General features: G+C 42.2%; 1 protein-coding gene across 1 annotated transcript; it reads right to left on the bottom strand.

The window, feature by feature from the left end:
- Nucleotides 1-1,376: 1,376 nt before the first annotated feature.
- Nucleotides 1,377-27,028, bottom strand: PGCKA1 (PDCD10 and GCKIII kinases associated 1). Its single transcript, XM_079699095.1, has 4 exons — nt 26,998-27,028; nt 19,926-19,975; nt 4,155-4,208; nt 1,377-3,116 (listed from the first exon to the last, which is right to left on the bottom strand). The coding sequence occupies exons 3-4, from the start codon at nt 4,184-4,186 to the stop codon at nt 2,189-2,191; spliced, it is 960 nt and encodes a 319-aa protein (XP_079555221.1). The 5' UTR covers nt 4,187-4,208; nt 19,926-19,975; nt 26,998-27,028; the 3' UTR covers nt 1,377-2,188.
- Between the last annotated feature and the right edge of the window lie 47 nt (nt 27,029-27,075).

Raw genomic sequence — 27,075 nt, 5'->3', positions numbered from 1 at the left:
TCCATTCTCCCCCTTCTCCGTAACTGAATCCTGAATTTAGTTGGGAAAGCCATGCTCATAGCTAGAAAGGTAAGACTTCCTAGCCTTTCTGGCAGCTGGATGAGACCAAGTAACCAGATGTTGACCAATGAGAAACAAGTGGAAAGGTTGAATTACACTTCTAGAAGGTCCTTAATAGAGAGGGAGTGAGATCTTCTGACCCGTTATTCTTTTTCCTGCATGGAAAGCAAATGAGTGACTGGAGCCCCAGCAGCCATTGTGGACCATGCAGTAATCTTGAGAAGGAAGCCAAATGATAGAAGGAACATAAGTCGCTGATACCATGGCATCCTCTACCAGCTTGGACTGCTACCTCCAGACTTCTTTTACATAAAAGGTAAATAAATCTCTATTTTTATAAGACATTTATCACATGCAGCTGGACCTGATCCCAACAGGTACACTTAGGAAATTGTTGAAGGAACCACTTTGAAATATTAAGCATCTGGTGTACTAAATAGAACGGTAAACCAACAATGCAATTAGCAATGCCAACAGTTTAGCCCTTAAAAGCTCTGAGTGACCTAATATGTAGAGATGGCTTGTCATCAAGCAAACCCAGGGAAATGGTCTGTCTGTTAGGCTCAGAAATCATGTTTATGTTGAATAATTACCAAAATGGAGTGATGACATTATGACAATCTCTAGAAATACATATTATTATTATTCTCAATTAATGGGCAAATAGAAGGGATACATTACTTGCCCAAGGTCACATGCAAAGCTGGAAATCCAACCAAGGTCAGATTTCAGAGCCTGTGTTATGAAACACCATAATAAAGCATCCTCCATGTTTGTATTTTTCTAAATACTCTTGACCATCCTCTAAATTCTCCATCAAGCCATGTCTAAATGGCTGTCCTTGTTTATAAATTAGAAGGCTGAAACCCAGAGAGGGCTATTCATCCTAAAGGTCACATCTGCACAGGTAATCATGGTATCAAGAGTTTGAACTACAGAGACAGAGAGTCAAAGCCTTTCTTGGCAAACCAACCTAGTCTCCTCCTCATCTGTAATTTAATAGTCTAGCTGTTTAAATTGAAAGAAACATCAAGGGCCACTAATGCTCAGTCTGGGAAAATTAGAAGCACTTTTTTTTTTTTTTTTTTTGTGATACACGGGCCTCTCACTGTTGCGGCCTCTCCCGTTGCAGAGTACTGGCTCCGGACGCGCAGGCTCAGTGGCCATGGCTCAAGGGGCCCAGCTGCTCTGCGGCATGTGGGATCTTCCTGGACCAGGGCACGAACCCGTGTCCCCTGCATCGGCAGGCGGACTCTCAACCACTGAGCCACCAGGGAAGCCCTAGAAGCACTTCTGAGTTAAGACACACAGACACATATGTTGCTATATTTTAATCACAATCAGACATTAACATGGCACAAAACACTCCATCTATCTCTTTGCTGCTCCAAATCTCATGAACTTAAAACCTGAATTTGACACAAGCAGTTTAAGTAATTATTTTGACCAGACTCCCCAATTCCAAAGGAGATTAAAAAGTAATAATGTAAAAAAATTAAGGTCAAGGTGTCCTGATATCACAGCTAATGACTAACCATGTGTTTACGGGCGGCTCGTGCTCCACCCTGAAAGCTGCTGAGCTTCACCCTCAGTCCAACAAGTGGTTAGTTATTAGTTCCCTGGGTGATTGTCCCTGAAGGTAAACCATACATTAGGCACTTTAAGTGGGGGTAGTTACCTTTCTCGGGTTGGGTATAACGTTTGGCTCTCAAAAGCAAGATAGAGAATTTATAGTCAAACAGAATGTTCTGTGAATCTGTGCCCTTGGGATGAAGCGCTGGGACATCAGCGCATCCTCAGGGACATCTGCACCAGATGTTCTGGGGGAGTCGTGCGGGGTGCCGAGCAGGCTGTTTAATGTCTGCATGCTCTGTGGACACGAGCACTGTGGCCCACTCTTTTATTCTCGTGTCTCGAGTTTTAGCCCATCTAGAGGGTGGTACTCTCCATATTTAACAAGCGGTGTGGCCCAGGCGCTCACAGCCATCAGAACAGGTGCTGGGTGTCAACCACCGGTAAGGCTGCACCCATCTGCGCTGCAGTCATCAGCTCTGTGTCTAAGGAGCAAACCCAGCCCCATATACGCCCAGCGCAACGCTGGCTTCCTTGCCGGCGCAAAGCCGCTCCCCTACTCTGCCTCATCCACATCTTCTCCCGCAGTAGCTGCCTCTAAAGCGGCCAGGGCTTCGGCCACCTCCGCGTCCTCATCCGCCATCTCCCCACTCGCATCTCCAGGGGAGCCCTGGGTCTCCTCCCACCCGTTTCTCGAATCGACCACAGGCACGTCCTGAGCAGGATCCTCTTCTTTAAAGTACACACTTAGAACTTCAGTTGCCACGGCCTCGTTTAACGAATCCCAGCTCCTCTTCACCGAGAAGGGCATATTGAAACCACGCTCCCCCGCCCCGGGGTGAGCGCCCTGCCGGGGCTCCTCCTCCGTGTGACTCTTGAAAAGGCAGTCCTTTTCTTCGCGATCAACGTGATCAGCGTCGTCGTCGGCTGAGCCCCACAGCGGAGGGTAATCCGGGGCGGGTATATGGAGGACGTGGTCTGGGACTTCCCAGGCGGGGTGCCCTGCCGCGCAAGACGTGCTGGAGTCGCCATTTCCGATGACACGGGTCTCTCCTGAAGCCAGCAGCACGCAGTCCGGTTGCCTGGCACTTCCTCCTTCAAGGAAGGGCCGAGTCGTGTGACCCTTGTTTGTGGCACTGGCCCAGGAGCCCCTGTCCCCCTGGGGGCACCCGGGATCGCCAGCGAGCTGCGCAGCGGGGCCGAGGCCATTGACGGCCCTGCCAGTCTTCTCAGCGCAGGGTCCCCCCGCCGTGTCCCCCGGGAGAAGCGGTCCTTGGGGCGGCCCGCAGGGCTCCTGCGGAACAGCCGTTTGGGTCCTGCTCGCGGTCCTCTTGGAGCTCTCGCTCGGAGGGTCATCCTTGTGTACCAACACTTCGAGGCTCTGTTTGCCTTTTAACTTAACGGCATCGTCTTCATCTAACTTGCAGCTGTTTACTTCGTTGACGTAACCAGGGGAGGGCACTTGAACTGGATCGAAGAGATAGCTGGGGTGAGAAGAAGGGAGACCAGTGGGGTTAAGTATTAACTTTATTAATAACTAACTTTCATTATTAATATTTCTACTACAGGCTCCGCTGTTTTCTACGATTCCTGTTAATTTCCGTGATTACTCTTTAAGTCTATATGTGTGCCTCATTAAATATATATAGTTGGTATAAAAATGTTCTACCAACTGGAAATAGATCTTAAGAAGGGATTCAAAAAAGGGCAGGAAGAAGTTACAGAGCAAAGTGGGTCATGAAATTGAAAAACAAACAAAAAAATGTAAATTAATAAAACAAATATCCAACAACAGGAAAATAACTGGTTAAGAACTGATGGTTCAACCCCTCAATGGAATATTATGTAGTCATTAAAATATGAAGTCTGGACTGGCATGAAAGATACTTACAATAAATATTGTTTTGAATAGAGCCTAATATCAGATTATAATTATAATAGAATAAAACTTATATATGTATGTAGGTGTGTGTGTGTATATATATACCTATATCTATCTACATATAGATCTATATATAGATAGATATAGATACGGAATAGAGCTAACATAATAAAGATAGTTTTGTTAAGGAAGCAAAATCATCAGTTAATTTTTCCCCTTTATTTTATACAGAATTATATTCATGTTGCCCAAATTTTTATGAAATAGAATCTGGACAAAATTAAAAGCACATATGAGACTGAGGTGTTTTCAGTGATGCCATTTCAGGCACCTTCTAAAACTCAAACTTTTCTTTGCATTGAAGCTCTCTGGAGAAATGTAAATTCAACCCAAACCAAATTCAGCCTCAGAGAAAGACAGCGTTCCCAACACACTCTGAGCATTGCTCAAAAAAAGTTTAAAAATCCAGGCCTCGTGTTCTTTTAAATGACATTAAAGTGGTTCCAAACTCTTAATTTCCTGGCAATGGTGGTCATGCCCCAAGCTGGGTGAATGCATTGAACCCATGCAGGGTGTTTAAAGTGCTTGCATGGTAATCACAAATTCCTCCATTCGGATGGGACATTTTGTTCAATGTTACCTTTGTAGCATTTTACAGCACCTGCACCCCATCTGGATTACTTTTTGTTATCATCTGGAAAAAAAGGCATAAAAAGGAGAGAACAGAGTGAAGGACATTTTATTTTATTTTAAAAATAAAAAGTGTTCATTTTATTGTAGGAAGATACATTAATTCTTTGAAATCAGAGTGAAAGGGTTGTACGATTTAATTCTATATAAATGACTGAATATACAAAGTGTCAAATATAAACAGTAGTGTAAAATAAATTGGCAAAAATAATTATTCAACCAGTAGCAATACTTAAGACTACTATTTGAAAGATCTTCTATAAACAAAGAATGGAAAAATACTGTTATAAGATTTTACAGCACAGAATTGAATTCCATCCTAATTCATTACTATTATACTTCTTCAGTATTAGTGGACCCACATTATCTCCAGTCAATTCGTTGTGTTTATCGTGTGAACCATCACAGGCAGGAAACGTCTTAGAACGCCAACACCTACAATTAGCTGCTTTAGTAAGACACAAATCTTCAATGTTTATTTCATTCACCACTTTGGGATTTTCCTTTTGTATTTTAAGATTAATCAAGTTATCCTTCTGCTGCTTTTTCTTCAGGAGGAATGGACGAACCGCAAGGTAGTGCAAGTACACCGAGGAAAGGCAATAACCAAAGCCATTCTGAAACTGTGAGCTGGGCGATCCCGGTAATGCTCTCGGGGACTGGGAGCTGCTTAAGATAACGCGGGGAGCTGCACCTTCAACATGCGGACCGCGGACCGCGGTCTCCAGCACCTTCCCGGCCAGCGGCGCCCGCTCCTCTCCCGGCCCCGCCGGCGGCCCCGCCGCTCTCCGGCCGAGCTTCGGGCGCTTGAGCGGAGAGCAGAAGCAGCAGGCGGGCGCTCTCGGCCTGGACTGGGCCGCGGAGGCTGAATGACATTTTAATAGGAATTAAGTTTGCTTCTTCTTTCCAAGATACACTCAAAGTTAGTAGAGTTACAGTTTTTGGCAAAAGGATAACGTGATTCAGGGAGGGCACTGGTTACCCGGAATACCTTCACGTATCTAAAATCACCGAATCAGAGTTCTCAAACATTTATTTACACTTGTCTCTTGTGCCAGACCTTTCCCCAACCCTGGGAGTTATGCCATCTCCACTTTGCAAATGAGGAAAAAACAGGTTGACGAATGCTAGGGAGAGAAAGGTGGGACTAAAAAGGATCTGTGCGTTTTCTCTTCCATTGCCTTCCACAGGCGACATGGACTTAACCAGGGTGCAGCCCCCGTGCAGCAGCAGATGGTGTAAGAGAGTGGAGAGGTTTCCACGCCAGGGGATTAGCTACTCAGTATTAAAAGGTGTCAGGATACGGCAGCTGATCTATACGTTCCATGTTACAGACCCGAGGAGATTAGAGCTCGAGGGATCATCACAAGCTTTACTTGGACTAAACTGCTCCTGTTTTGCTTTTCCCACCACGAGTCCCATCCCAGCTACGAGCCATGGACTCCACTCTCTGGCAGTTCAAGGACACGCCCCTTCGGGCTTGCTGGTGGCAGATGGACTCATGTCTTTGCTTCTTTCATTTCCCACCTGCCCCCTGTCCCCTGGCCTCTCCCAAGTGGCATTTTTTCCTCATGATTGCCCTCTGAATAAAACCTTCTCTTCATGTAAAACTGACCACACTGTTCTGGTCTTTTCTGTGAAAATCCTAAAAATTAGTATGGAAGAAACTTTAAGTCATCTTCCATCTCTAACAGCTACAACCTTTAAGAAGACAAGCCAGTGACAGAATCTAAAGCCCTAGTCCCTTTCTCTCCATAAGATGCATGTGCTAGGGAGAGAGAGGGATCGCTCATCGTCAGTTGTGTCACTGCTTCCTCTGTTCTCTCTCCTTCCTTTCAATCATGGATGAATTTCCCAGGATGCTACTTCATAAGCCTTTAACCACAGAGAAAATTACTGGTGCTTTTTAAGAAGTATAGACTAGTTGGTTGGTTAGAGGAAACTAGATTTACACACCCCCCCCCCCCGGCCAAACACACAAAGATATCCAACATCCACATCCTAATCTCTGGAACTTGTGACTGTTACCTCATGTGATCAAGAAAGAAAGTCTTTGCATATGTGATTACAGATTTGAGATGGGGAGATTGCCTGGATTATTTGGTTCAGGTCCCAGCTCTGCCATGTAACTTTGGGCCTCAGCTATTTCATCTGTAAATGGGGATAATGATGCATCTACCACATAGCATTGTTGGAGATTATACGAGTTAATATTCATAATAAGCATATACTTATTACTCAGCTTTGTCTGGATACAGCATGTTTAAAAAAAAAGACAGAAGCTTTGCACCTAAGAAAGAATCTAGTTGTCATGACATACATACACATACAAACAAGAGCATTAACAATACCAAGTAATACTTGTTTCCAGAATAAGGGCCAAATGGTATATTTCTATCAGCTGTGGCACCAACTGAAAGACACACACCCCAAGTACAACAAGAGTTCCACAGAGAGAGAAATCATTGGTGGCTTAGCCAGCAATATGTGTACAACCTTTTCCTTTTTCAATGCACTCTCAATGTAATTACCCCATTTTCCAAGCCCAGGATTTTGTTTCCAGCCTCTGCTCCCCACTTATGTCCATTTGCTGCAAATAATTTATATATCAGCTGGATAACAGGTTCAAGAGCCCCCTGTGCGCTTCCTCCCCACCATCAGCCCCTCCCTTCCCCACTTGCACCCTCAAAATCTGGCGTTTCCATGCTTGCAGTACCTTTGTTTATCTTGGAATCTGTTTTTAAAAAGTCAGGAGGATAGGAGGCAAGAAAAAAAGTCAAAGAAAAGAAAAAAAGGGCTTTGGAGTGTTTGAGAGAGGGGCAGACTACAGGTCTTAATAATGTAATCGAAGCAATCGTGAGATGTGAATTACTGAAAATGTCAGGCAGGTGGGTTCCAGAGTCGTAGGTAGCGAAGGTTTTCTTCTGGAAAGCAGAAAGAACGAAAGAGGCTTGTCCTGAGCGACACCTGGCTCTCCCAGCGTCTCTGAGGCTGACCAAGGTCATCCTGACCCTGAGGCATGCTCGCCAGGCTGGCTGGCTGTCCCCACCTTCTGCTGCTGCGCTGTGGCCACACAAGTAACCTGCCCGGAAGTGAGATTACTGCTGAGATTTAAGAGCCCAACTTCAGAGCCTCTGCTTCCCTGTTTCTAGGAGAACTGACATGTCATCTGTGGCTTTCACCACCCACCCCTTTCCCTAGAAAACCACAGGATCTGTATTTTTCTTCAAAGCCATGTAGTTATAAAAGGTGTTTTGATGACTCTCCCCTTTCAAGTCAAGTTTACAGTCACCCCCGCCACCCGCTGCCTCCCTTTAGGGTGCACCCCCCTGGGGTTCCTACAGACCTGGTCCCGTACCGAGGGCCACGCTCTGTGCCTCTCTCTCCCCAGCCCAGCGGAGGCAGCCTCTTCCTGGTTAGAGGTCCTGCCCTCTCTCACCACCCTGTGTTTTCCTTCCCCAGCGACATTCCTTCTCTCAATGAGATAGGCTCCAACGTCAAAGGTTGGGTGACCGCTGACGAAAAGGGTGGGGACTAATGCATTTACACACAACCCCTGCCTGCCTGTGTCTACAGTGATTCTTCTTTCTATGATGATTCCTAACATCAAACCTGATCTGTTTCTCTTTTCATGTGTCCCTGCTACACCACATCTTGCTTTTAGTGAGGAGGTCTCCCATCTCCAGGTGCAAAAAGGAAATACTCCAGGTCCAGCGTGGCACACGGACATGGGGAAAAAATATATGCTCTTCTGAAGTAAAACCGAATTCAAAACAGGCAGTCTGTCTCTTTCTCTCCCCCCTCACTTTGACAACATCTGGCTTAAAGGTGAGAACTCAGTTGTCTGGGGCCCTTTATTATGGAGCAGAATCAGAATTTGCTCTCTCTTTGGAGTGTAAAAGAGCAACAGAGAAGCAGAAGGCAAAGCCTTCGCAACCATCATCTGGTTTGCACAGGAGAAAAGCAAACACCGTTAGGATGGTGTGTCCAGCCACTGCTGGCGCCTGCCTGCTCCTGGACTCCTGTGTTGGAGGCTGACTCTTGTCCTGTGTTTCGTGTTGAAATTACACAGTACTGTGTTTGAAGATGGGCATGTTAAAGCCCCATCAGTTACTAGTCAAGTCCCCTTGCAGGAAAATCTGGTTTCACAAGGGAGTTAGTGATGAAGGCGGGGAGAAATGGGGAGACTGAGGGGAGGCAGGAGTTTTGCAACCAGACAGAGAAATGGACTGAGTATCCATCAGGAAGTCAAGGAATATTAAAAAAGGCTCAACCCAGCTGGAAAGGGCTGCCTTTCAATAGTGATGATGTTAAAGAATGACAGGGACAGGTCAAATGGACACAGGACCAGCTTGCAGGGGTTCTACTGGCCAAAAACAGAACAACATGAGCATCAGAATAAATACTAACATAAAGGATTATAATCCACTGAATAAAACAAGGGTCTATGAATCCTTAGGATATAAATCTGAAAAGGGGAAAGCTCTGACTTACAAGTAGACAGTTAGCTAACAAACATACACGGAATAATGGAACTAGAGAAATCACCATTTGACAGCCATCACAGTAACAGTTGATGTAAGCAAGAATCATCAACAGATGCTGAGACCAGGGGGTGAAAATTTGAGGAGAATGGGATATTTAGTCTCAAAGTAGCTCCCCACCATACGCTTAGGGGTAAAATAGTATCCTTACAGTGGAGAAACCTGGTTCACAGCACCTAAATCAAATAATCAAGGGTAACATCGTGAGTAACGAGACTAGTCAGCAGCCTCGGATGTGATACACTGAGAACTCAGAGTCACTTCTGTGATTTTTCTACCAAAAGAGTATAATCTGGATTGAAGCAGGAGGCAACATCAGTCAAACCCAAATTATGGGCTATTCTGCAATACAACTGGTCTGTACTCTTTAAAGAAATGTAACTTTATGAAAAACAAAGACAGACTAAAGAACTATTCCAGATTAAAGGAGACGGGGGCTTCCCTGGTAGCGCAGTGGTTGAGAGTCCACCTGCCGATGGAGGGGACACGGGTTCGTGCCGTGGTCCTGGAAGATCCCACATGCCGCGGAGTGGCTGGGCCCGTGAGCCACGGCTGCTGAGCCTGCGCGTCCGGAGCCTGTGCTCCACAACGGGAGAGGCCACAACAGTGAGAGGCCCGCGTACCGCAAAAAAATAAAAAAATAAAAAAAAATAAAGGAGACGGAAGAGACACGACAACCAAATGCAATCATGATCTTTTTGTAAGAGGTCATTATTGACACAACTGGTGAAATCTGAATAAGGTCTGTAGATTAGGTAGTAGTATTAAACCAATGTAAATGTCCTGATTTTGATTATTGTTCTGGAGTTATATAAAAGCATGCCCTTGTTCTTAGGAAATTCAGAGTGAAGTATTTAGGAGTAGAAGGGCATGGTACCTGTAACTTATTAAAATGATTCAGGAAAAAGATTGTGTGTGTATGTGTAGAGAAAGAGAGAAAAATAAAGCAAATGCTAACATTTGGGGACTGTGACTTTATGAGGGTCCTTTGTACTTTTCTTGCAACTTTTCAGTAAGTCTGATATGATGTCAAAATCAAAAGTTAAAAGGAAAAAAAAAGTGGGAAGTTAAAAAAAAAAAAGCACTGATCTGATGTCTGTTCTTGCTCTGCTTGTCCCTGGGCTAGGACCCATTACCTACAGGAAACCATTGCTATTAAGCTATTCCCTATAAAGAAGCACATGGAGAAAAGTCTTGGAAAGGAGCTCATCAAAAGCCCACTGGCCTTTCTGGATTTAGCTGTCATTCTGAGTATGTACTAAAGACCTTTCCTCAATATCCAGCCCCAGGCATTAGAACACTGAAGGAAAAGATGCTTCCTGTTCTTGGGCTGCCCCATCTCAGAAGGGGACTTATAGTCTAGGGCACTGGTGTTCATCAGCTGTCGGCCTCCTTACTGAACACAAGCCCCTCTCAGGCAATGCCTAATCCAGGGCAGCATCCAGCTTGCTTGGAGCACATCACACCTGTTATTCAAATGAAGGAATGACTGGTGAGTGACAGGTGTGAATGAATGAATGGTGAGTATAAGCTTTTATAAGTTATTCCAGTAGAAGGTCTACCTTTTCCATGATCCAATCTCACTCTACCCAGTGGTCCAAAACCAAAAGCCAAGTGCATGACACGAACTGAGAGAGATGGGAGGAACCGTCGTTCCTCTTTCCAGCTTGGGAATTACAGTTATGTAAATCCAAGGGTCAAGGACATCCTGCTTCGAGGGCTCTAGTCAATATGAGCTTTCAGAGCAGCTGCTGGCAAGTGGTTTGAGTTGATAGAAGTTGGAGTGTTTGGAAGAGACATAATAAAATTAAACGCTTAAATTTCAACTCTGTTTTGAAAAACCAACTTGCCAGTGTTTAGAAAACAGTCCAGGATTTCACCTTAATCTGGTCAGCAGGTAAAGTTGAAAAATATGTAGTGAGTCACTTCTGGGTACTGACCTCTTAGACTCAAGAGGATTGGATAAAAATAACTACCACACACTGAAGAAACCACCAGGTGCTTTATAAAAGAAGTTGAAGACTGCCTGCCCAACTCCACAGACAGTATTGAATCTATAGTGGAAAAAGGACAAGAAGATAATTCTTGACTACTACCCAATCTCTTTCCTCAGCAGAATCATATCCTCCTTTCCGGGAAGGCTTTGAAAACTCTCTGGGTCAAAATTTTCTGGTGTGTTCCCTTTTCTCCTAAAGAGGTTGAACTTTAGTGATTTTGGAGAACTGGAAAGACTATAAGAAGACTGTTATTATCAGCACCATCAAATAGTCCATTTGACGCACTCCCAATAGTCAATGTGCTACCATATATGTATCAGCATCACTTAGAACTGGGTTTGATGGAATATTTGTGCAGAGGTGTGTTCAAACCCCTGCCAAAGGGTTCCCTGGTCAAACAGGTTTGGAAACAGCAGAGATGAAAGATGAACGCATTCATAGTTATGAAAAAGAACGATTTCACCTTGTTTAACTCAGTATTTTCCAAAATTATTTGACCACAGAGCTTTTTTTTTCCCCCATAAAAGATATTAACAACCAACAGAACTTGTGTTTTGTGGAACTTCAACTGTCATGACAGTCCTAATTATCAGGAGGGGTTTTACGCCCCAAACTAATTATTGCCAGGTGGTGGGTGGTGTTTTGGGTGAACTCAGCCAAAGTCTGTGCCAGGTGTAAGAAATCCACCTTCCAGCAGTGGCTTCATCATCAACCATGTGGATGTGGGAAAGTTGTGTAATCTCCTGATTCCTCAGTTTCTTTACCTGCCCAATGAGTCCATGACATCAAAGCTCTCTTCCAAATCTAACAATCGAAATGGTGAATCAGCGAAGGAAGGTTCCTCCCCTCATGACCCTCTCTCTGACTTGGCTCACACACAGTTATCATTGAACACTGAGACTAGGCAGGCACAAACATCACCGTTTTGCAGGTGGGGAGCTCTGCTCAGTGGTGTGTGAACTACCCCATCCCAATACTGATGGACTGCATTTGAGTCCCAAGTCCACAGTCACCCCAACCGATGATCCGGACTGAATGCACAGAGCTTCTCCTCCTGTTTCCTTCCTTCAGGCCCCAAGTTCTCATCTCATTCCCTTAGGTCTGCAGCTCTTTGAAAAGGTCTCCTTGGCTTCTTTGCCATAGGGTCCTGCTGACCAACGCCCTGGAGCCTTGAGATGGGGATAGTGTGTGTAACAGCAACTTCCCCGGGAGGGGCGAGGACTCAGGTCAGGGGGACTCTGAGGGAGGAGGAGGAGCACCTGCTGGACCTCCTTCACTGGGATGCGCTGGGGGAGTGTGTGTGTGTGTGTGTGGCAGGGCTGGGGTATGTGCGTGAGGCGAGACGTATAAGCATCTGAGAAGATTTATCACACCAGCAAGTCAGCACAGTGGTTAAATGAGTAATTTAGGGCCAGAGTTGTGGGTTCCAATTCTACCTCCACCATTTATTAGCTTTGTGACCTCTAGGTAAATTTCTTAGCCTCTGCGACCTTTAGCTGTCTAATCTGCAAAATGGGAACGATAACAGTTCCTGCTTATCAGGATTGTTTTGAAATTTACATGAGATAAAAGTATGTATGGCATTTACTGTAATGTTTGGCATCTTGCCAGTACTCATTAATGATTACAAGTAGTTAACATTTGAGTGTTTAATATGCATCAAGCACTGTTTTAAGAAATTTCAGTTCTTAAATGAAATTTAAGATTGAATGAATTGAATTGAATGAATCTTAGATTATTACTTTACAATAATCCTTTAAGGTGGAAACCAGTAATTATTATTATTATTATTTTGGCCGAACCACGCGGCTTGTGAGATCTTAGTTCCCTGACCAGGGAATGAACCCAGGCCATGGCAGTGAAAGCGCCGAGTCCCAACCACTGGACCACTAGGGAATTCCCTATTATTTTTTTAATTGAAGAGTAGTTGATTTGCAATATTACATTAGCTTCAGGTGTACAGTGTAGTGATTCAATATTTTATAGATTGTACTCCATTTAAAGTTATCACAAAATAATGGTTATATTTCCCTGTGCTGTACAATATATCCTCATTGCTTATCTATTTTATACATAATAGTTTTAATCCCATACCATTGTCTTTCCCCTCCCCCCTTCCTTCTCCCCACTGGTAACCACTAGTTTGTTTTCTGTATCTGTGAGTCTGTTTCTGTTTTGCTATATTTGTTTGTTTTACTTTTTAGATTCCACATATACATGATATCATATATATTTGTCATATGATATCATATTTATATATCAGTATTTGTCTTTCTCTGACTTTTCACTAAGCATCATACTCTCTACGTTCATCCATGTTGTTGTAAATGAGTAAATGTAAATTTCATTCTTTTTTATGGCTGAATAATATTCCATTATATATATCACACCTTCTTTATCCATTCTTCTGTTGATGGACACTTAGGTTGTTTCCATATCTTGGTTATTGTAAACAGTGCCGCTATGAACATTGTGGTGCATAGATCTTTTCAAATTAGCGTTTTATTTTCTTTTTTGGATATACACCCAGGAGTGGAATTGCTGGGTCATATGGTAGCTCTATTTTAAATTTTTTGAGGATCTTCCATACTGTTTTCCATAGTGGCTGCACCAATTTACAGTCCCACCAACACTGCACAAAGGTTTGAAGCGAGTATTTTATAGATAAGTAAATGGACATAAAAGTTAGAAAGTGGTACAGTGTGGCTATTATTAATGCTGTTGTTATTGTTTTCATTATTATTACTGCCTGATTATATACTACTTATATAATATTTATATATTTCATATTATATTAATATAATACCTCTTGTAGGTTTTGTTGTTTTCTGAGTCCACTGCATTACACAATAAGGAGCAGCTTGTGATCCATTAGCTTTTGCAAAAGGGAATTGGATCCTCTTGATTTGGGCTCTGATAGAATTTCATAGGTGTGGTTTCATCTATTGGCCACCAGATGGCAGTATATAGTGGTTATTTAATTTAATTTCAAGGGATGGACTTGGTATGGGAAAGGCCTCAAACACAGAATTAAAGGCACAAATAGTGTAGGTGCTTTGCCATGTGGTGAAGTTAGGGAGTAGGTGATGTGGTAAATATTCGGACAATTATTGTGTTAAGTCCTGGTGGCCATGGCACCACCTTATGGCAGGGTTTCCTCCAGCTCTGGCTGGGCATGGGATTTATTCTGTAGTCTGGCCAGACCATGGCGGGGTCAAAAAACTCTGGCAATTCTATAGATGCCTCTTTTCACACAAATGGGATCTGTCTTTCTGGACAATAATTCTGTGGAAGAGGCTTCCGGAGGATAGAGCCTATGGGCTGTGGAGGGGTTCAGTTTCTCCCGTGTTAGCTCTGATGCTGCTGGGCCTGCCCGTTTCACTGCTCCTTCCCTATGGACATTCTTGTGCTGCCCCAGGCCCCGTGGGCTGCCCATGGTGTGAGCTGGTCTTGGGGCCCCATCTTCTGGATGAGGGTAAGTGGCCATGAACTAGGAGGTAAAGATAAGCTATAAAATAAATACGGCCCAATTTGAAAGTTTTTGTGGAAGAAGCTCATTATTTTTAATTTAAAATAAATTCAGAATATTGTGTTTGAAAAGGCAAAATTTGCATGAATTATTAGAATTAAACAGAAGGCTTTTTTTTTTTTTTTTAGAGAGAGGAAAGTGAATGTAAAGAAGGGAAAAAAACCTGATATAAGCACGTGACAGTAGCTATAACAGAATAGAAGAAGATAGGGAATAAGAGAAATTCTGTGAGGGTTGTTGAATAGAGTTATCATTCATCTTTTTGTTGTTGTTGTTGTTGTTGTTTACTTTAAAAAACTATTGATAGCAATTATGCCTGCATAGTTTATTTAAATTTTGTGAGTTTTTTACACTTACCTGCAGTAATATTTGTGTAAAAAGTCAAGTATCCATTTATACTTAGTGCTGATACTAAGCTCTCTATTCTGTGTCATTGATCTACTTTTGCCAAAACAACTGTTCTTATTACTCTAGGTCTGCAATATGTAATAACAGAGAAAGTTCTTCTATCTTGTTTCCTTAAAAGATGTTTTTGGATATTTTTAGCTCTTTGCAATTTCATATACATTTATTTTTTAATTTAATTTTATTTATTTTTTTATACAGCAGGTTCTTATTAGTCCTCCATTTTATACACATCAGTGTGTACATGTCAATCCCAGTCTCCCAGTTCATCCCACCCCACCCCCACCCCCAGCCGCTTTCCCTCCTTGGTGTCCATACGTTTTTTCTCTACTTCTGTGTCTCAATTTCTGCTCTGCAGAAAATTTCAAATTCTGTTGGTAGCTTATGGTCAGCCCTCTAGACCAGTTCCTTCTTCCTGTACTCTTGGTGGGAACAGTTCTAGGGAAAGTTTGAGAAGCTATGCCCCTATTCTCTGGACTGTAAATTCCTGGGAGTAGGCTCCTGTCTGGATCAGATGAGATGCAGCTCATTATTGAATAAAGACTAGGGTGTATGGGTGACAGGGGCGGGGATCCTGGTGAGCACTTTGAGAGGCAGAGGGCACGGGGTCCATAAGTCTCCTATCTTCCCTTCCAAGCTCTTAAACTCTTCCTATATATATTCTAAAACTGCCACTGGAGAAAGTATAGGGGATACATGGACCTTCGCACTATTTTTAGTAATCTTGTGAAAGTACTCAACATCATTCACGCATGTGGGTGACGGGGTCCATAAGGCATCCTCCTGGGTCTGTGCAGGCAATAACTCGCATTTCTAACAAGCTCCCAGGGTGCTAACGCTGCCCTCTGGGGACCACACTTTGAGAGTTCCTGCTTTACAGCTTTATGGAAATGAAGGCAGGCAGGGCTCTTTGTTTTGCTATGTTGCTGGTTGGTCTAGGTGAGCTCTACTTAAAGGGGAAGGATTAACACCCTAAGAAGGCTTGTGGCTTGGGCAGTTCCTGGCAACAGTGAGGTGGCTACAATTACCACTGGCCCCTTTTGGTGGCTGATGATACAGCCCAAACCAAGTTGGCCGAAACTAATACCTGTAGTCACTACTGCCAACTGCACTCCCAATTGGTGCAGTTTACAATCCTGTTAAGTTTCTAAAAATTTTGTCTGTTTTTCAGAATTTCCTTTTTAACATTTTTAAATTTATGTTCTTTTATCCTTCTCTATGGGTGTTATGACAGGAAAAAGTTAAACCACGTGTCCAATAATAGGGGATCAATCTGGACAACCTAAATGTTTACTAACTGAGGAACAGATGAAACAAACCCAAGACATTGGGCTGGTCCACTGCCTGTCTGCTCTTAGAGCTCACTCAGTTTCTCAAGGCACTGTAATGCTGACGAACCCTTGCCCTCTGGATCTGGGTAGTCTCACCAGTGGAAGGTGCTGGTGGAAGACTAGAGGGGGAGGAAGGGGGATGTCAGGGTATGTTTCCCTTTCTCTCTACTTTGGACAGTATGCTGTTCATCCTGGTAGTGGCCAGATCTCCTCCACAGCAATAGATGCCCAAGAGCCCCACCCTCCACGGTGCCAGGGAGAACCATGGTGCCTCACAATGGCTCCAGCCATTGCCCCAGCATCTGGTTCTGTGTCTCATCCTGGGGTGGTAATGTCTCCCTGCCTTGACCATCTCCGTGTTGTCTCACCATCTCATTTGGTTTCCCAGCTCTTCCAATACCCACATAACCCACTATTATAATGTCCCTCTGTCTGAAAGGAAGAGTTCCCATTCCTGGCTGGACCTTGCCTAATACAAATTATATCCCGGTCAAAGGCTTTCTAGCTAAGTTATTAAGTAATATACAATAACAGTATTGGACTCTGTAAAAATTGGTATTATCTATTGTATAGGTTGCTGCTTGTTGCATACCTGACAGGGGAGGGGATGTCCACAGTGGCTGGGGAAGGGACTTTAGCCCCTCCATCAACTCCATCAAGTTCTCTTCCCTTTCCCACCCCAAATCAGTCTGTTTGCTGTGTAATGTAACTTTCAGACAAGTCTCCTATCTTCCCTTCCAAGCTCTTAAACTCTTCCTATATATATTCTAAAACTGCCACTGGAGAAAGTATAGGGGACACATGGACCTTCGCACTATTTTTAGTAATCTTGTGAAAGTACTCAACATCATTCACGCATGTGGGTGACAGCAGTTAATATATGTTTTGGTGTTCCTCATGTCTGCTAAAATACGAAGGGTATCTCCTATTATTCACATGGGCACCTGGCCGTATTAACCCATTCCCCATTATCAATGTAGTGGCAGGAAGTTTGTTTTTAATATGCCCCTAAATCCTTCAGTGAGTCTCTAATTCAACAGTTTAAGACAAATATCTAAAACTCTTAGAGTTGGTAATCCAGATATCACCATGTGCTTATCAATTGCTTTTGAAGTATGCCTTGAGGAAGTCATGCAAATTATCACAGACAGCTCTGAAGTGAAAGAGACGTTATAGAGAGCTCAACTAATCACGTACACAATCTCACTTAAAATGACAATTTATCATCAATGATACGGGCTTAGGTATTTACCCTGAATTCTACTACTTGGGTAGAATCTTGTTCACTGATGAACCAATATACCATATCATTGAAAACCAAACCAAACCAGACCATTATCAGGGATAAATGACCACAGCACCAAGATTCAGACTCAACTGAAGATGGGGGCAGGCCATGACCTTCTGGGTGTTTTTTAGTTTCAGGGAATATGAACAAGTACACTTTGGAGAATCTTCAGATGGTACAAACAGAGTTTATTTGAGAAGAGGATTTAAAAAATTTGAAGTGTAGATGACGTGTTTTCACTTAACATGTGCAGTTCTATGTCTTTTTCATGTGGGATTCAGTGGCCCCCTTCCTTCATACTCTTGACCACCATAGTAACCGTATCATCTGAAAACTCATCTCAACTTAGCTTGGTGGGCTGATCTTGACTCTGGCTGATTGGAAGCTCAGAGTCACCAATCTTTAGTAGGGAATCTGCTTAAAAACATCTGAGACACTTTTGCATTAGTGCATGATTGATTTCATTTTTATGGCCACGTTAACAGAAGGACTGGTCAAAGTAAATGTATAAAATCATATATGGGTTTAGAAGAAGAGGAGGAAGAATTTTAAGATCCAGGACACAGAAGACAGTCTGGAGTGGGCTCTGGAGTCAAAATCTGGACTGGCCTGTTCTAAGCTGGATGACCTTGAGTAAGCTGCTTAACTTCTCTGAATCTCAGCTTTGCCAACCATTAGACAGGGGAAACAGTAACATCTAATTGTGCAGGGTTCCTATGAGAATCACATGGCTTACCCATGTGATGGGCTTGGCAAAGTATGACTGGCAAGTAGTAGGTTCTTAGTAAATGTGGGCTGCTCTCATCTTCATGGCCATCGTCTATGAGAATATTATGTAACCACTGGCTTAATGACTTTCAGACACTGTGAATAGAAATGGGTTATGTTCTGACCAAATTCTCCCTGAAACCGCATGGGAATTAGGCGTGTCTCCAACACACAGTATGTCTCCAACGTTGATAAGTAGCCTTATCTGGGAGGTGGGAGAAGCCTGGAAGAAACCTGAAGCACTTAGAAAAAGTTAAGTTCTGGAAATGATGAGGAAGTTGCAGAGGAGGCGACGTGGAGAGACGTTTATATAATACGGTCTTGTAAAGCTATAAATAATGATAGCTTTAAAAGCAAGCACAGCACAGGGCTGGATGCCTGCAATGAAGTAGTTCTGGGTAATTCCCAGTATCCTAGATGCCCAAACCTCAGCGAATCTTAGAGAACATCCTACCACCCAACCACCTTATTTTATAAATGTGCTTTTGGACCCAAGGCTGGAAGCATGGACTGGTCAGAGGACAAGAAAAAACAGATTGCCCCATGTTTGCAGAAAACCCTATATGTGCAGAATTGGATCACCAATGTTTCTCTCAAGTACAGTAAAAATAGTTTTTGCACTTGAAAAGACTGAGCATGGTTCTGAGGTCTCAAATATCCCTGAGCACTTAACTGAGGACAAGACACTCTGCTAGTAACTAGGACACAAAGAGGTAGAGATCTCTGCAGTTTGTTAAAGGGCTCACCATCCATCATTCATGCATCAAATGTTTCCTGAGCACCTATTATGTACAGGTACTGAACTCGATTCCAGGGAGCTGAAAAGAGTTCACAGTCTAGCAAGGAAGACAGACATATAAATACATGACTAATAGAGTATTAAAAGTATGAGATTAAACTATGTCACGCAACATGTTACATAAGGCAAGGAGTACCTGAGTAATCTTGGGAAAAGATTGGAGAAGACTTGTGGTCACAGGTGAGCAGATAATGGGGCTGGTGGGGTTCCGGAACACATTCCAAGGGATGCTACCACTTACAGTCTCTTTCTTAGTAAGCCCACTCTTTTCTCTACATGTGCACTACCCTTGCCTTGTCCTAAAACATTATCACTTTTTTCTTACCTGAATTTATTGCAAAATCCTCTTGTCTCCTGCATCCACCTGTGTCTTCTAAAATAATACATTTGCCCCATGGAAGTCACATGATCTAAGACATAAATCTGCATCTTATCATTTCCCTGGGCCTAAAAGTTTTCAAAGGTGTCTAAGACCCTCAGGATATTTAATAACATAGAATAATGAAGATGATGATAAAAACAGCAAACTTACACAGAGCTTCCTATGTACCAGGTGTTAATCCATGTGCTTTATGTGTACAATTGGTCCTCATTATTTGTGAATTCCATAGTTGTGAATTTATCTACTGGCTAAAATTTAATTGTAAGTCCCAGATGAATAACTGCTGTGTTTGGAGGGTCATTTTTGGGCATGTGCAGAATGGTGAAAAATTGGAGTGGCCTGAGGTGCACGTTTCTAGCTGAGTTCAAACAAGGTAACACTCAGCCTTCTTGATTCAGCCCCATATTGTAAACCTTTCAGTGTGAAGCCTTGTATGGGTCATACCATTTGTCCCATTTTAAAACTGTATCCCCTAAACGACAAAAGTAAAAAGGAAATAACAGAATTCTACTCAAACCTGAATGAGTCAGAAAGAATAGACTTTGGGGATTGCTCTGTCTACTGGCTTTAATGTTTCAGGTAATAAGAACTGTAGTGGAAGACTGAATAATATAAAATGTAATGGAAAGTGGAAAGAATAGACTTTCTTCCCAAAGCATAAAAAAAAGAACAGCTTACCTGTTGTGGAGATTGTCCATTAGGTTTCTCTAGAAGTTTAACTTCTCTTCCTGCAACCAAAAAAAAAAAAAAAAAAAAAAGAAAGTTGAAAACTGAGGTCTACAAGTCGCCTCCTTTTCACAGCCAAGTTGCATCTTGAAAGCCAAAGTAGAAAGCATTTCCCGAGGGGCCCAGGCAGTGATGTGTGGGAACAGAATTCCTGGCCTAGAACATTTAGCCCAGGCAGCCAAGGGCTTTGAAATTTGCCAGCCTGAGTTTGCAGCCCAGCCCCTGATACTCAATTAATGATCAATTAACAATTTACCCAAATGTCAGTGTTTCATCTATAACATATTATAGTGAGATTTAAATGGCACAACAGGAAAGCTGCTTATCACATGCTAGGCATGTTGGAATTGTTCAATAACCAGAAGCTATTGTTAGTTATTGCTGTTGATAAACATTACATGACAATACACCTCTTCTCTGATGGGTAAAGTTTCAACTAAGCAGAAAAATAATTCAAGGAATTTACTTCTTGGAGACATATCAAACAATCAGTTTCAATGAATATATGCATACTATTTCAATAAAATACTTAATTTAGAAAATAGCTTTGTTTATAATGAAAATAACAAGGTATAGAATTTAAGAAAGTAAAGCAAATGTTCAGATTTTTACCAACTTCTCTGTGATTATTAGAATAATTCACTATACATAGACAAAACTTTTTAGAGAAATGCTCTTAGCCCACTCCCAAGTAAACAACCTTTTGGGATAATGAATTCTGCCTTAAATTTATCATATAACATTAGAATGGTTATATCCTTTTGGAAATTCAATTTCATTTTCTGTCAGCAATGTCTTTTCACTCAGTATTACTTCTTACTGTTTAATAATTCCTTAAAATCTAATACATTGCTCAAATGTCACATGAATGTTATTCTTTTTACCAAGTACTTATAATTCAACTCAAATATTATTTGAAAAGGAAGACACAAGAAAGACAAAGTCCAGGCCTTCAGGGAGCTAGCCATCTATTGGGAAGGTCAAGGAGACAAGAAAAGGTAGGTTACAAATCACTAAAATATTAGGCAGGGTGCACATAATGCCATCAAAGGAACACAAGAGCTGAGGGGGTTCAGGATTGGGAGGTTGTGTAACTGGGCTGACAGCACCTGAACTAGGCATTCATAGAAAGGTGGAAAGAACTGTGGCAGATAGAAAAATGATGATGGTGAAGTGTGGAGGGAGGGCCTTCTAGGCAGAGGGAATGTGACAAAGAGAAGTCAGGAAAGGATGGGGTATTATTTAGTCAGCAGATAATTCAACCCCTACTGTGTGTCAGGCACCACTGAACTGCAGTGAATGGGACATCATGCTGTGTGCCCTACAGAATGACCAGCCCTATGTGTGGGAGAGTGAATATTCTGGATTGGCTGGTGTTTAAAGAACTTGGAACTTGCCATGTGGTTGGTAGACAGATATTACAACTTTCCTACACGTGTTTTGTAGGAAACCAACAGGATGTGGCAATTTGGAGTTGCAGGTGAGAACCTCCTTAGAGTGAGGGATGGACCTTTGAAGAGGGAGCATTTAAACTGGGACTCAAAGAATGAGATGGAGCCAGGCATGCAAAGAATAGCTCTCAACAAGTCACTTCCCTTTAAGAAGCCTTAACTGGCTCTGCATTGCCTACCAATCTTTAATGTCCCCAGCTAAGCATTCAAGACCTGCCACAATATGGAACCAATTGGCCTTCCTAGATTATCCCTGAAACTCCTCTAGCCACTACTATTTCCAGCCAACCTGGATTTTTCACTGTTTTCTAAACATGTCTATATAAACTTTTTCTTATTTCTATAACTTTGCACATATTGTTCCCTCCAGTTGGCATGCCTCCATGCCCATTGTATTTTGCAGAATTCTACTGATCCTTCAAAACTCCATGAAGATTTTAAAAAAATCCCACCTAAAGGTAATTACTCCATTCTTTTAATTTCCACAGAATCTTTAACTGTTTGGACAGCTCTGATCACTTTCTGCCTTGGATTACAGTGTAGGTACACCTCGTTTTATTATTATTATTTATTTATTTATTTTTGGCTGCATTGGGTCTTAGTTGTGGCACATGGGATCTTCTGTTGCAGTGCGCGGGCTCTTCATTGCCGTGCATGGGCTTCTCTCTAGTTGTGGCGTGCGGGTTTTCTCTCTCTAGTTGTGGCACACGGGCTCCAGGATGCGTGGGCTCTGTAGTTGTGGTGCGCGGGTTCCAGAGTGCATGGGCTCTGTAGTGTGTGGCATGCAGGCTCTCTAGTTGAGGCATGCAAGCTCAGCAGTTGTGGTGCACGGGCTTAGATGCCCTGTGGCATGTGGGATCTCAGTTTCCTGACCAGGGATCGAACGTGTATCCCCTGCATTGTAAGGCGGATTCTTTACCACTGGACCACCAGGGAAGTCCCAGTACACCTCGTTTTACTGTGCTTCGTAACTATTGCATGTTTTTCTGTTTTGTTTTGTTTTTACAAGTTGAAGGTTTGTGGCAACCCTGCGTTGAGCAAGTCTATCGGCACCATTTTTCCAACAGCATTTGCTCACTTTGTGTCACATTTTGGTAATTCTCACATTATTTCAAATGTTGTCATTATTATTATATTTGTTACAGTGATCTTTGATGTTACTATTGTAACTGTTTTGCAGTGCCACAAACCGCAGCCATGTGAGACAGCGAACTTAATTGATAAATGTTTGTGTGTTCTGACCGTTCCACCAACCGGCTGTTCCCCATTCTCCCCTTTTCAGGCCTCCCCACTCCCTGAGACACAACAATATTGAAATTAGGCCAGTTAATAACCTTACAGTGGTCCCTAAGTGTTCAAGTGAAGGGAAGAGTCACACGTCTCTCACTTTAAATCAAAAGCTAGAAATAACTAAGCTTAGCGAGGCAGGCATGCCAGAAGCTCAGATAGGCTGAAAGCTAGGCTTCTTGCACCAGTTAGCCAAGTTGTAAATGCAAAGGAAAAGTTCTTGAAGGAAATTAAAAATGCTACTCCAGTGAACACATGAATGATAAGAAAGTGAAACAGGCTTATGGCTGATATGGAGAAAGTTGTAGTGGTCTGAGTGGAAGATCAAATCAGCCACAACAGTCCCTTAAGCCAAAGCCTAACCCAAGGCAAGGCTCTAATTCTCTTCAATTCTGTGAAGGCTGAGAGAGGTGAGGAAGCTGCAGAAGAAAAGTCTGAAGCTGGCAGAGGCTGGTTCATGAGGTTTAGGAAAGAAGCCTTCTCCAAAACATAAAAGTGCAAGGAGAAGCAGCAAGTGTTGATGTAGAAGCTGCAGCAAGTTATCCAGAAGATCTAGCCAAGACACTTAATGAAGGTGGCTACACTAAACACCAGATTTTTAACATAGATGAAACAGCCTTACATTGGAAGAAGATGCCGTTTAAGACTTTCATAGCTAGAGAGCAGTCAACGCTTGGCTCCAAAGCTTCAAAGGACAGGCTGCCCCCCTTATTAGTGGCTAATGCAGCTGGTGACTTTAAGGTGAAGCCAATGCTCATTTACCATTCCGAAAATCCTAGGGCCCTCAAAAGTTATGCTCAATCTACTCTGCCTGTGCTTTATACATGGAACAACAGAGCCTGGATGACAGCACATCTGTTTACAATATGGTTTGCTGACTATATTAAGCCCACTGTTGAGGCCTACTGATCTGAAAAAAAGATTCCTTTCAAAACATTATTGCTCATTGACAATGCACCTGGTCACCCAAGAGCTCTGATGGAGATGGACAATGAGATTAAGGTTGTTTTCATGTCTTCTAACACAACATCCACTCGGCAGCCCACGGATCAAAAAGTAATTTTGACTTTCTAGTCTTATTATTTAAGAAATATGACTTGAAAGGCTGCTATAACTACTATAGATAGTGATTGCTCTGATGGATCTGGGCACAGTCAATTGAAAAGTCTGCGAAGGATTCACCATTCTAGATGCCATTAAGAACATTTGTGATCCACGGGAAGATGTCAAGATATCAACATACACAAGAGTGTGGAAATAGTTGATCCCAACCCCCGTGGATGACTTTGAGGGGTTCAAGACTTCAGCGGAGGAGAGGGTGCAGAGAAAAGGAAACCCTCTTACACTGTTGGTAGGAACATAAATTGGTGCAGCCATCATGGAGAACAGTATGGAGGTTCCTTAAAAAACCAGAAATAGAGTTACCATGTGATCAGCAATCCCACTCTTGAGCATATATCTGGAGAATACTCTAACTCGAAAAGATACATGCACCCCAATGCTCACTGCAGCACTGTTTACAATAGCTAAGACATGGAAGCAACCTAAATGTCCATCGAAAGAGGAATGGATAAAGAAGATGTGGTACATACATACAGTGGAATACTATTCAACCATAAAAAATGAAATAATGCCATTTGCAGCAACATGGATGGACCTAGAGATTATCATACTAAGTGAAGTAAGCCAGACAGAGAAAGACAAATATCATATGATACTGCTTATATGTGAAATGTCAGACAAAGACAAATATCATATGATATCACTTATATGTGGAATCTAAAAAAAAATGATACAAATGAACTTATTTACAAAACAGAAAATGACTCATAGACATAGAAAACAAACCAAAGGAGAAAGGGAGGGGAGGGATAAATTTGGAATTTGGGATTAACAGACACAGACTACTATATATAAAACAGATAAACAACAGGGACCTACTGTATAGCACAGGGAACTATATTCAGTATGTTGTAATAACCTATGATGGAAAAGAATCTAAAAAAGTATATATATATATACACATACACACATACACACACACGTATAACTGAATATACACCTGAAACACTGTAAATCAACTATATTTCAATAAAAAAATGAGAGAACAACAATAAAACGTTCTTGGGAATTAAAACAAGACAGCAAAAATGAATATTTCAATGGAGAGTCTAGAAGAGAAACATGAGGAAATCTCATAAATTCGCAAAGGAGATAAAGACATGAAGAATTAAATAGAACTGACATAAAAGTAAAGCTCCTACAGGCTTCAAGAAAGAAAAAACTGATCATATACAAAGAGCTGGGGATCAGAATGGTTTTAGACTTCTTAAACACACACACACACACACACACACACACACACACACATTATCTAAACTTGGCCAAACTACCAATGAAGTGAGAGGGTACCATAAAGACATTTTCAGATAAGAAAGGTCTCAAAAATTTTACCATTCATATACCTTCCCTTCCTGGGAAGGAGGCTATTAGAAGATGTAACAAACAAATGAGGTAGTAAACCAAGAGCGGAAGGCAAGGAATACAGGAAATAGGGCATTAAACACAGGAGAGAGACAAAAGTAACCCCCAGGAAGATGGTGATGGGAGATCCCAGAATGCCAGCAATGTGCACAGCCTGGAGGACAGCTCATTCTGACTGGAGAAGATGAGAAGGCTCTGGGCAGTTTTCTTTTAAGAGATGAAATTGATAGAATCACTGAAGTGTCCCACAGAGAAAGATATATACAATAGGGAAAGACTTTGGGGTCAAATCAGTGGTAAGGATGTAGAATACTGAACAGATGAAAAAAACGAGTCATTTGTTACCTCCAGAGAAAAAGATGTTCAGGAAAGGAAATATAATTATAATTCCCTACCTGGCTTAGCTGTGAACTGCATTTACACAGTTATAATAAATACTAGTTATTCATCTAACTAAAACTGGAGGGGGGCGTTCAGTAGGGAGTGGGAACATTTCTTACATGTGGTGGGACAGGGGATGGAAGCTGAACCATCTTTTACCACACTGGGAGATATAATGTCTGAAACACTAAAAAAAAAAAAAAAAAAAAAATCAAGAAATGGTAATAGAAACATTCATTTAGAGAAACTGAGGCAAAAAACCAAAATAATCAGTGAAAGAAGTGATTTCTTTTGAGGAAAGAAAGTTGCGCTCACAAGTAAGCAGTCCGGGCTTTATCTGAAGATTTGGGAACCAATTTAGTCCTAAGAGCAAAGTCATGAGAAAGGGTAAACCAGATGATAGCAAGCAATAACAATGATGCTTTTGAAAAAAGCTGACTCCCATCCGTTTATCTAACCTACATTAATTATTTAGTGCCTAGTACTGTGGGCCAGGTCATGTGCTAAAAAGAGATGATTTAGGAGGATGACTGCTTACAGCCTAGTGGGGTGGACAAAACAAAAACAAATAATTATGACCCAGTGACATAATAGAGCTTAGAGGCAAAGCATCATGACAATGTGGGGACCAGCAATCAACCTGTCAGAATACTCTAGAGCCACACAGCCCAATATGGTAACTACTAGCCATAGGTGGCTATTTAAATTACTAAAACTTAAGTACATTAAAAGTTCAGTTCCTGGTTACACCAGCCAGCCACATTTCAAGTGCTTGAAAGCCACATGCAGCTAGTGGCTATCGTATCAGACAGGGTAGACACAGAACATTTTTCTCATCACAGAAAATTCTGTTAGATGGTACTGGTCTACAGGTTCTTAAATGGTGATTTTTATAGTGTTTTCAAGTACATCAAACCCCTGAAGGGATCACATTCCATGGGTCTATTAGTAAGTAGAGCCTTGCTGAGTTTGATATTTAACTAGTTATCTGTACACGGAGTGGAATTTTTACTCCAAGTTTAGTTTTCAATTGGAGCCACCGGTGGAACTAGAAACGGGTCTTTCTTACATGTCCTGATACTGTTTGACCACAGATGTTGGGGGCAAGTGCTGCTGGTGACTAATAGTCTTTGAGCCTTTGGGAAAGCACTTCTGTGCCGTGAAAAGAGGGAAGAGTCCTGGAGAACTCAGAAACTCCTGAGTTTGAATTTTAGCTCCACTACTTATAGCTGTGTGGCCTCAAGCAAATCTCTCAACCTCTCTGGGCCTTTGTTTTTTCAGATGCGAGGTTTATAGATAATGCATGAATCTGGATAAGCCGGTGGGAGAAGCACAAAAATGGCAGTTGCTATTCTTCTCGTCATTCTTAATCTACAGGTGAAGAGGGGTCCTCAATGAAGAAGAGGGCTGACTCTCCTCACCTCTCATTTCTTCTCATCACTGCCCTGATTCCTGGCTTCTGAGGAAGGATCTATCATTGACCAGGAACTTTAGTACCT

The sequence above is a fragment of the Hyperoodon ampullatus genome (assembly GCF_949752795.1).
Source record: "Hyperoodon ampullatus genome assembly, chromosome: 1".
Taxonomy (NCBI): Eukaryota; Metazoa; Chordata; class Mammalia; order Artiodactyla; family Ziphiidae; genus Hyperoodon; species Hyperoodon ampullatus.
The sequence above is the reverse complement of the archived record's forward strand: the minus strand, read 5'-3'. Positions and strand labels throughout refer to the sequence as shown.